The sequence below is a fragment of the Triticum aestivum genome, chromosome 3B, assembly GCF_018294505.1.
Source record: "Triticum aestivum cultivar Chinese Spring chromosome 3B, IWGSC CS RefSeq v2.1, whole genome shotgun sequence".
Lineage (NCBI taxonomy): Eukaryota > Viridiplantae > Streptophyta > Magnoliopsida > Poales > Poaceae > Triticum > Triticum aestivum.
The window spans coordinates 382982403-382992414 of NC_057801.1; the positions used below are offsets into that span (position 1 = coordinate 382982403).

Below are 10012 nucleotides of genomic sequence, written 5' to 3' on the forward strand. Positions count from 1 at the left end.
AGGGATCATCTTATAACGCTATCGTCGTACTAAGCAAAATAAGATGCATAAAGATAAACATCACATGCAATCAAATATGTGACATGATATGACCATCATCATCTTGTGATTTTGATCTCCATCTCCAAAGCATCATCATGATCTCCATTGTCACCGACTCGACACCTTGATCTCCATCGTTGCGTCGTGGTCATCTCGACAACTATTGCTTCTACAAGTATCGCTACCGCTTAGTGATAAAATAAAGCAATTACATGACGTTTGCATTTCATACAATAAAACGACAGCCATAAGGCTCCTGCTAGTTACCGATAACTTTTACAAAACATGATCATCTCATACAACAACGTATATCACATCATGTCTTGACCATATCACATCACAAAAACAAGTTAGACGTCCTCTACTTTGTTGTTGCAAGTTTTACGTGGCTGCTACGGACTTCTAGCAAGAACCGTTCTTACTTATGGTATAAAAACCACAACGGTGATTTATTAAGTTTGCTGTTTTAACCTTCAACAAGGACCGGCCGCAGTCAAATTCAATTGAACTAAAGTTGGAGAAACAGACACCCGCCATCCACCTTTATGCAAAACTAGTTGCATGTCTGTCGGTGGAACCGGTCTCATGAACATGGTCATGTAAGGTTGGTCCAGGCTGCTTCATCGAACAATACCGCTGAATCAAAATAAGACATCGGTGGTAAGCAGTATGATGATCACCGCCCACAACTCTTTGTGTTCTACTCGTGCATATCATCTAGGCATAGACCTGGCTCGGATGCCACTGCTGGGGAATGTAGCATGCAATTTCAAAAAAAAATCCAACGCTCACGCAAGATCTATCTATGAGATGCATAGCAACGAGAGGGGGAGAGTGTGTCTACGTACCCTCGTAGACCGAAAGTGGAAGCGTTTGCCAACGCAGTTGATGTAGTCGTACTCTTCGCGATCTGATCACGATCCAACCGATCTAGTGCCGAATGGACGGCACCTCCGAGTTTAGCACACGTGCGGCTTGATGATGTCTCCTCCTTCTTGATCCAGCAAGCAGGAGAATAGAAGTGCATGGGATCACAACCAACACAACGGCGTGGTGGTGATGGTGGTGGTGGAGCACCGACAACGCTTCGCTAAGCGTCGCCGGGACGAGGCGGTGGAACTATGGAGTAACAGGAGAGAAAGGGGCGCCAAGGGCTTGGTGTATCCTCTTGGGGCGCCCCTTCCCCTCTATATATAGGCAGAGGGGCATGGGAAACGGCCCCTCCAAGTCCTAGGGCGCAGCTAAGGGGGGGAGGACTTGGACTCCAAGTCCAATCCTATTCCTACTAGGACTCCTTCCTTTTTTGCCTTCCCTAGTCATATGGGCTTTTGAGGACTTGGTGCGCCTAGACCAATAAGGCCAAGGCACCTCCCCGCAGCCCATGCTAGCCCTTGGGTCGTGGTGAACCCACCTTGGGACTTCCGAACCCCTCCGGAATCCTCCGGAACCTTCTAGAAGCTTCCCGGTAGGTACAATACCGAAAAAACTGCACATTTTTCAGAACCCAAAATATGACATACCATATATAAATCTTTACCTCTCGACAATTCCAAGACTTCTTGTGACGTCCGGGATCTCATTCAGGACTCCGAACAACATTTGGTTACCACTCATCAAATATCCCAATACTACTCTAGCGTCAACAAACGTTAAGCGCGCGACCCTACGGGTTCGGGAATTATATAGTCATGACCGAGACACCTCTCCGGTCAATAACCAATAGCGGGACCTGGATGCCCATATTGATTCCTACATATTTCACGAAGATCTTTATCGGTCGAATCGTTATGACAACATCCATTATTCCCTTTGTCCATTGGTATGTTACTTGCCCGAGATTCGATCATCGGTATCTTCATACCTAGTTCAATCTCGTTACCAGCAAGTCTCTTTACTCGTTCTGTAATGCATCATCCTGCAACTAACTCATTAGTCACTTTACTTGCAAGGCTTCTTATGATGTGCAACTAACTCCTAATCTCAATCTATGCCAACCCAACAAACACCTTCGGAGATACCTTTAGAGCATCTTTATAATCGCCGAGTTACGTTGTGATGTTTGATAGCACACAAGGTATTCCTCCGGTATCCGGGAGTTGCATAATCTCATAGTCGAAGGAATATTTATTTGACATGAAGAAAGCAATAGCAATAAAATTGAACGATCATTATGCTAAGCTAACGAATGGGTCTTGTCCATCACATAATTCTCCCAATGATGTGATCCCGTTCATCAAATGACAACACATGTCTATGGTTAGGAAACTTAACCATCTTTGATTAACGAGCTAGTCTAGTAGAGGCTTACTAGGGACATGGTGTTTTGTCTATGTATCCACAAATGTATCAAGTTTCCGGTTAATACAATTCTAGCATGAATAATAAACATTTATCATGATATAAGGAAATAGAAAATAACAACTTTATTATTGCCTTTAGGGCATATTTCCTTCACTACACCTGTGCTAGCATAGAGAATCCAAGAAGAGTCCATCATTCTATGACGATACTTCGCTGCATCTCATGGGATCAGAATCTGAGTTTTTTCCTCAAGAAAAAGATCCAGGTTTTTCCCTAAAAAAGTAACCGTGGGTTTTCCCTCAAGAAAAAAAGAAACCGGGGTTTATTTCGTGACCTAATTAGGAATTACTGCATCATTCTAACTTAATGATGATCTCCAATATGTATCTTCAAATTTCAAGCACATGTTAATACAATTGTGCATTTTATATTAAAAATATTATTTTCATGACAAATTTAGTGTTATTATCATTTATCAATGTATAAATAATACGAGTAAGAGCATCTACAACCGAACTTGGTAAATCCGGCCCCTCAAACGCCCGCGGACGTGCCCGGGCGCGTCCGCGGGCACTGACTGTACACCATTCAAATAATGTAATCCATATCCGGACACCTGAATTACCATATCTCAAATCCATGCATACTCATGCAACTATGTCGACACACACATCGTCCGGCTACTCCATCACACTACACAAAACATGCCATCGGACTATCAAAATTTGGCATGTTTGGCTATGGTGGAGTTCATCCATGGCTGCACTTGCCCTTTCAAGCGCCCTTGCCGTCCTTCCCACGGAAGTACCAGTCGAAGACGCAGTACGGATCCAGCCGGATCTGCTAATTACCGAAGATGTCCTCGCCGTCGTTGTCCTCCTTCTCCTCCTTCGGTGGCAGTCCGGCCATGGCACGGACCGCCCGATTCTGCTCTCGAGTGAGGGCGCACGTGTTCCGCAGCTGTCGTCCCTTCACAATGCGGGCGCGGACGGCTTCCTCCTCTGCGGCCGCCCGCGCCGCCGCATCAGCCGCCGCCATTTCCGTTGTGATACGGGCCCCGACGCCTCTCCTTCCTACAGCGGTCCACCCGTTCCCAGTGGGACTCATAATATGCCCGGCCAGTGATGGGGAAGGAGAGGTGTTCCGGCTGCCGGGACCGCGAGGATCCAGCACCAGAGGATCCGAGCGCCTAGTAAGCCGACACTATAGCGTCGCGGCAGATGCATCCGTCCGTCGGCCGGGCGATGTCCTCCTAGGAGCGGCGGAGTGCAATGCGGCCTGCCATTGCCTCCTCCAACCCACACGTGATGACACCACAGTCGACGGATCCGAACTGGTCGGAGTGCAATCCGGCGCCTGCCATGGCGGAGAAGGCCGGAAACCGACGGAGGTGAGGTCGGGTGGCGGAGGGGAGTGGAGTGAAGTGGTTAGGGTTTGCTTCGGCGAGCGGATGGGGATGAATATAAGTGAGGTCAGATGGGCTAGTAAAGGTCGGGTCCGATATGGCGGGCGTGCCCGGGTGCTCCATATCCGTCTCATATTTGGGCTGGATATAGGGGATGCCGGTTAGCCCGGACGTTTGAGGTCCGTTTGAGGCGTCCGTCTAGGTCCAAAAAACATGACCGGTCAGTGACCAGGCAACGCACCCGGACATATGATGTGGGTTTGAGAGGTCCGGGTGTAGATACTCTTTGAAGGTTCTTTTTTACCGTAGGTCATAGAAGTAAGCAAGCAAGCGGCAGCTCTCATGACCCATGTACATACTGGCCCGTGACATCAAGAGGATAGGATTTCTATTTCTGAATTATGAGCACCCATGATATGCATGCATGGGTCCAAGGTGACTCATCAAGAGAAAATAAAGAAGAAAAGGCAGATAAATCACATGGCATGGAGCTATGCATGCACTCTCATGCATGCATTGTGGTTGGTATACAACTATACATATATACATGTACCTATACATCACAGTATTATTTTTATCATGACCAACATGCATGCCCTGTAAGTGACAAAAAGAAAACAATTGTTAAACTTGGGAATCTATGCAATATATCCATCTAATCTAATTGTTGTGAGAGGATTGATGGTCTATGGTGTACCAACCGAGTGGGTGTACAGTACAGTAGTGATTACATAAAGAAAAACAGGAATTCAGAGAGAGAGAGGGAGGGAGGATGAGAGAGGAAGTATCTACTCTACATTTGTAAGACAAAGGAAAAGACAGAAAGCTCAACATCGGTGCAGCATTGCTAGCAGCGTGGTGTGTCGCTATGGTTCACAATGTTATATACAGTCCGTGATTCTAAAATTGTTTCCACTTCTACTAGTGTACTTAATTATCATCATCTTAAATAAAGTACGTATATAATTACAAGAAGGAGAGAAGAGCTGCCTTCTATTTTTATTTTTATTTTGCTCTTGCATTTGCCCCATAGGCCATAGTTTTTTTAGCATACCCATAGGCCATAGCTAGAGAGAGCATGAAGGGAAGAAGGCTCAACTGCTGATTTGGTCAGGATTTTCTTCTTTTTGGCCCCTAAAGCAAGGAAGCAGATAAAGGAGGGAGAGGAGGGGTTTGGTTTGGTCATTTGCTCAGCCTTCTTCTCCCCCTCCCCCTCCCCCTATGGCTGCCAGCACTGTGGCCTCTCCCTTTTTCTCTCTCATGGCGGCCGTCTTCTTCCAGCCTGCATAGCTCCTGATCTCCGTTCCTCTCTCTCTCTCTCTCTCCGCACTGCCAGCCAGCTCTTGAATCCTTGCTGTAGTGTTCTACGCTTGTACTGCTGCAGAGAAAGAAAGTAGAGAGAGAAAGAAGAAGAAAGGAGAGAAGAGGGAAGGGAGAGAATCTGAATTTCCTTTGCAGTCATTGACCAACCCCAGTTTCCCCTTGTTTGTCCCCTTCCCCTCCCTCCTTGATACCTGTGTTATTCCCTGAGCTGCTGCCGCCGCCTGAGGAGAGCAAGTGGCTCTCTGAACTCTGAACTCTCTCCTCTTGTCACTCTTGGCTTGCCCCCATCCTGTTCCTCCTCCTCCGTTCTTCAGTTAATGCCCCCTCTGTAGCAGCATCAAATTTATTGCCACCCCCTCCTTGGGCCTTGGCTAAGTTGTGTTTAGAGGGAGAGAGAGATAACATAAGGCCTGAATCAAACCCCTAGCACTACAAGTTTGTCGCTTATGTATCATCACCACCTTCAGCAGCAGCAGCAGCGTGGAGAATCGGAAGCAGCGGCATCGGCAGATCAGGACAGCAGCATGTCCAACCTCACCACCTCCGCCTCCGCTTTCGCCAACCCTCCTCCTCCTCCAACCCCGGCCTCCAACAAGCGCAAGCGAAGCCTACCCGGCAACCCCGGTAGGTTCTTCTCCTCGGTTTAATTTCTTGTTTGTTTTCTCTCAAGTCAAGCGATCGAGGACAAGTTGCTGGACTGGACTGATGCGCATGTTTGTATCTGGAGGATCGTTGCATCATGTTACTAATCTTTGTCCGCGCGTGTTTTTCATGGAAATGGAACCCAAGACCCAGAGTCGGAGGTGGTTGCGCTGTCTCCGGCGACGCTGATGGCGACGAACCGGTTCCTGTGCGAGATCTGCGGCAAGGGGTTCCAGCGCGACCAGAACCTGCAGCTGCACCGGCGCGGGCACAACCTGCCATGGAAGCTGAAGCAGCGCGGGAGCAAGGAGGTGGTGCGGAAGAAGGTGTACATCTGCCCGGAGGCGTCGTGCGTGCACCACGACCCGTCGCGCGCGCTGGGCGACCTCACCGGGATCAAGAAGCACTTCTTCCGCAAGCACGGCGAGAAGAAGTGGAAGTGCGACAAGTGCTCCAAGAAGTACGCCGTGCAGTCGGACTGGAAGGCGCACTCCAAGATCTGCGGCACCCGCGAGTACAAGTGCGACTGCGGGACCGTCTTCTCCAGGTTCTTATCCGTTTCTTCCAATCTTGATCCACCTCTTCTACTATCTACCATGCATCATGAAAGCTTTCTTCCCTGCAGTCTTGTTGATTTCTCGTCACTATATATTCTTGTGTCTTGGCGCGCAACCTAGCGAGTGCACTGCCTAGAAATTACTAGAGTAGAATTTAAGTAGAGGATCGTGAACATTAGGGCGCCATTAATCTGAGAGAAGGAAGGAACTCATTGTGATTTGTGTTGGCGAGTCAGGCCAGGATGAGGCAACGCAGAAGAAGCATGGATGGATGCAAAGATGGACCACTTTTACGGCCCGGCCGGGGGTCCTCTTTCTTTTTGTTTCGGCCATGGATGAGATGAGCGGCTGTGCAGCTCGTGTGGAAGGAGAGAGATGCCGTGATGATGAGGATCGAGCTTTGGGAGACGAGAATTCAGACATGTGAATCTCTTTGCAGAGCTGAGCTGCCTTTCCATCTCACTCCTCCTGCCTAGCCTAATTGCCTATGCATGCTTACACTATTCCCTCCGTGCTGTCACTTCCATGCGTCCTCTCCTCCCTGATTCTCTCTCTCTCTCTCTCCCTCGGAGCTCACACCGCACGGCACGGCAGCGTCGCGTACCATATGACAAATGAACAAAGACTCAGGAGAAAGTTTTAGCTTTACCTTTTCTCTTGCCCTTCCTTCTCATGCTGCATTTCTTCTGATGATGGCTTTCTTTGTTGCACTGCATTGCATGCAGACGGGACAGCTTCATCACGCACCGGGCCTTCTGCGACGCGCTCACCGAGGAGAGCAACAAGGCCATCAGCGGGGGCGGCCTGCCACTGCCACCCATCGCGCACGCCCAGCACCACGCCATGCTCTATTCGCCGCACGATCTGATGCAGCAGCAGCACCACCACCACCACCAGGAGCTCGCCGCGTTCCAGGACCAGCATCACCAGGTCTTGCAGCAGCATTGCAACTTCGACGTGAAGCCGGAGATGCAGCCGTGGCCAACCATGCCCTACGACGACGTCCACCACCCGCTGCTGCAGCCGCTCTGCAGCGCCACCGCGCAGAGCTCCGCCACGTCCGTGCCGACGCCTACGCAGCAGCAGCAGCTTCCCGCGGCAGCCGCGCACCTGTCGGCCACAGCGCTGCTACAAAAGGCGGCGCAGATGGGCGCGACCATCGGCGGGGCCGGCGCTGGCGGGGCGGGAGTGCACTACACCCAGATGGCCGGCTCGGCGACCAGCGCGACCGGCAGCGCCACCTTCGGGCTCGGCCTCTCGTGCCTCAGCAACCAGCAGATGATGAGCCTCGCCAGGACCGCCTCCCAAGGCCGGAGCGGCGAGGAAGGCGTCGCCTCGGGAGGGGCCAACGACGGCATGACCAGGGACTTCCTGGGGCTGCGCGCCTTCTCGCACCGCGACATCCTCGGCCTCGCCGGCTTTGACTCGTCGTGCATGGGCGCCGCCGTGAACACGGCCGGCAACAACACCAACATGGCGCCCTGCTACGAGCCAAAGCAACAAGGACAGCCGCCGCAGCAGCAGAACAGCAACGAGCCATGGCATGGCATGGGTAGCCATAGCTAGCCATGATGATAGTTGCATGGTCGCTTCTGATCACCGCAGAGCACTGCTTGCTGCTACCCTCTAGATCAGCGCTGCAGGAGATGCGTTTTGAACTGGGTAATCTCTCTCTCCCTCTCGCACTCTCGTGATCTTGCAAGTTAAGCAAGCTTTGGAGATTTTTTGTGGGAGTAGAAGCCAACTGTAAGGTAAAGCTGGGATCAACGAAAAGCTACGTGAAAATAATACATGCATCCGTCGTCTCTTCTCTCTCTTTGGCACTCAACAATTGGTCAGCTGCATTGCCTACATACGTAAATATCTACTGTCTCCGTTTGCTGGGCAATATATCAGTGTCAAAAAAGTCTTATATTTTGAGACAGAGAGAAGTACACACTCCCTCCCTTCCATATGTAGTTCGTATAATTTTTTTGAAAAATCAAACCTCACAAATTTTGATTACGTTTGTGAAGAACATTTACATCTAACACACCAAACATATATCATTAAATTCATCATAAGACGTAGTTTTATATTTTATATTTTTGATATGGTAGATATAAATAGTTTTTTTAAAATAAACTTAATTAGTCAAAGTATTATACGCTACATTATGGATCGGATGAAGTACATGTCTCATGGCCACACACTACAAGTCTTATATTCTCTGACTTGGGCAGAACAAAGTTTTCTCTATCTAACTAAGGTACACGTTGATCGGTATATGTACAAGGAAAATCCAGATATAGAGCCCCCGTTTATAATAAACCAGCAAGATTTAATATGTAACAAAGGGAGTACTTTGCTTCTTCGGGGGAAAAAAGAGGCAAAATATGTTTGACAATACTATTATCAAGGGGGGAAGAAAGGTGTATTTGGGTGAACTGAACTGATTGTGCTGATTGGTGGTCACTTGGGAGCTCCTGCTACCAGAGCTAAAATGCGGCCTACGATGATATCTGTAGTTTATTGATGCATGCATATGAGTGTCTGTGTACTGTGTCGTGCAATCAGTCGATGTACTGTACCCGGCTAGCTGTGCTGGCTACTGTTCGTCCGTGACAAGGTTTTGTCTGCAATTGGTCGTGGGCCGGCGCATTATTCCATGCTTGAAATAAAAGGAGAAACTTCATTTACTTTTAGATTTTTAAGATAGAAAAACACACCTAATTATTAAGACTGTGCCTGCACATATCTTTGGTTGTTGGTACTATTCTTACGTAGCTATACATTTTTCCGATAAAGGGTGCTCTTTATTTACGAATTTTGTCATGAAATAAGAAGCATTTTGCTATAATAAGAAACTTTTTGCCCTCTAGAAACAAACCAAAAGGTCTTGCCAGTTCTTAGTGCATAAACTTGTTTTCATTTCGCGAGCTGTGTAACTATTCAAACCCAGCATCTGCACGACAAGGATGCACACAATCAATAAGAAAAAAAAGAACCATATATGAATTAAAGCCGGGCGAACGATCCACTGCAGCAAAACATGCTAAACATCAACTACGAGCACTGTTGTTGACAACACTCGAATGACGAGAAGGTTACCCAATAACAACGCTTTCAACAAGGAAACAATGCATGAATGTCATCGTTGCTGGATTCAACCACATAGACCAAGATTATGAGCTTCCACCCACAAGGCAGACAATGTAAGCTCCAGATAGTGCCTTCAAGGGAGCATAAATCATCGCTGCTAGGTACAACCAGTGAAGGTCGGACCTAGAGTTCTCACCGCAAAACTCAGAGAGCTGGTACTCGAAGAACACCACCATAATGAAGCCCCATGTGTTGTTGCCATAGAAGAAGTCCTGCTGCAATGTCTCGACTAGCGTCGAAATCACAAATCAGAGTGAACACCACATGTGGCTGAAGGGTAACGCGGTAGAAAACAAAAAAATCGATCTATGCACCAGCCCAGGACCACTATGATGCGGACAGACGCGAGCGCGGAGGAGCTCCTAGTCGAGGAGCTGGGGCTCCTCCTTGGCAGCTCGGACACAAGGCGCTGTGGGGACGGGAAGCTGTGGGTTGCGAGTGAGGATGGTTTGGGGCTCTCTGGCTATCTGAACTGAGATCGGGCGGCTCAGATCGGCAATTGGAGCTGATGTAGCGAACAGACCTCAAATAGTCTGATCTCTGTGCATCAGTGGCATCCCTGGATCGGTAATGCTGACACGCACAATACTCGAGGATTTAT

At 48.8% G+C, this 10012-nt stretch overlaps 1 protein-coding gene across 1 annotated transcript; it reads left to right on the forward strand.

Moving 5' to 3' along the window:
* The first annotated feature begins 4876 nt into the window (after nt 1-4876).
* Nucleotides 4877-8084, forward strand: LOC123069963 (protein indeterminate-domain 7). The gene is made up of 3 exons (XM_044492963.1): nt 4877-5695; nt 5861-6260; nt 6996-8084. Exons 1-3 carry the CDS (start codon nt 5518-5520, stop codon nt 7834-7836), a joined length of 1419 nt encoding a protein of 472 aa, XP_044348898.1. The 5' UTR covers nt 4877-5517; the 3' UTR covers nt 7837-8084.
* The last annotated feature ends 1928 nt before the right edge of the window (nt 8085-10012 follow it).

What these genes read in the sequence shown, in the direction of transcription:
- LOC123069963 (XM_044492963.1), top strand. Translation starts at nt 5,518, where the DNA reads ATGTATCATCACCACCTTCAGCAGCAGCAGCAGCGTGGAGAATCGGAA. An exon ending in AAGCCTACCCGGCAACCCCG is followed by an intron (nt 5,696 to 5,860) that starts GTAGGTTCTTCT and finishes ATGGAACCCAAG; the next exon opens with ACCCAGAGTCGGAGGTGGTT. An exon ending in TGCGGGACCGTCTTCTCCAG is followed by an intron (nt 6,261 to 6,995) that starts GTTCTTATCCGT and finishes CATTGCATGCAG; the next exon opens with ACGGGACAGCTTCATCACGC.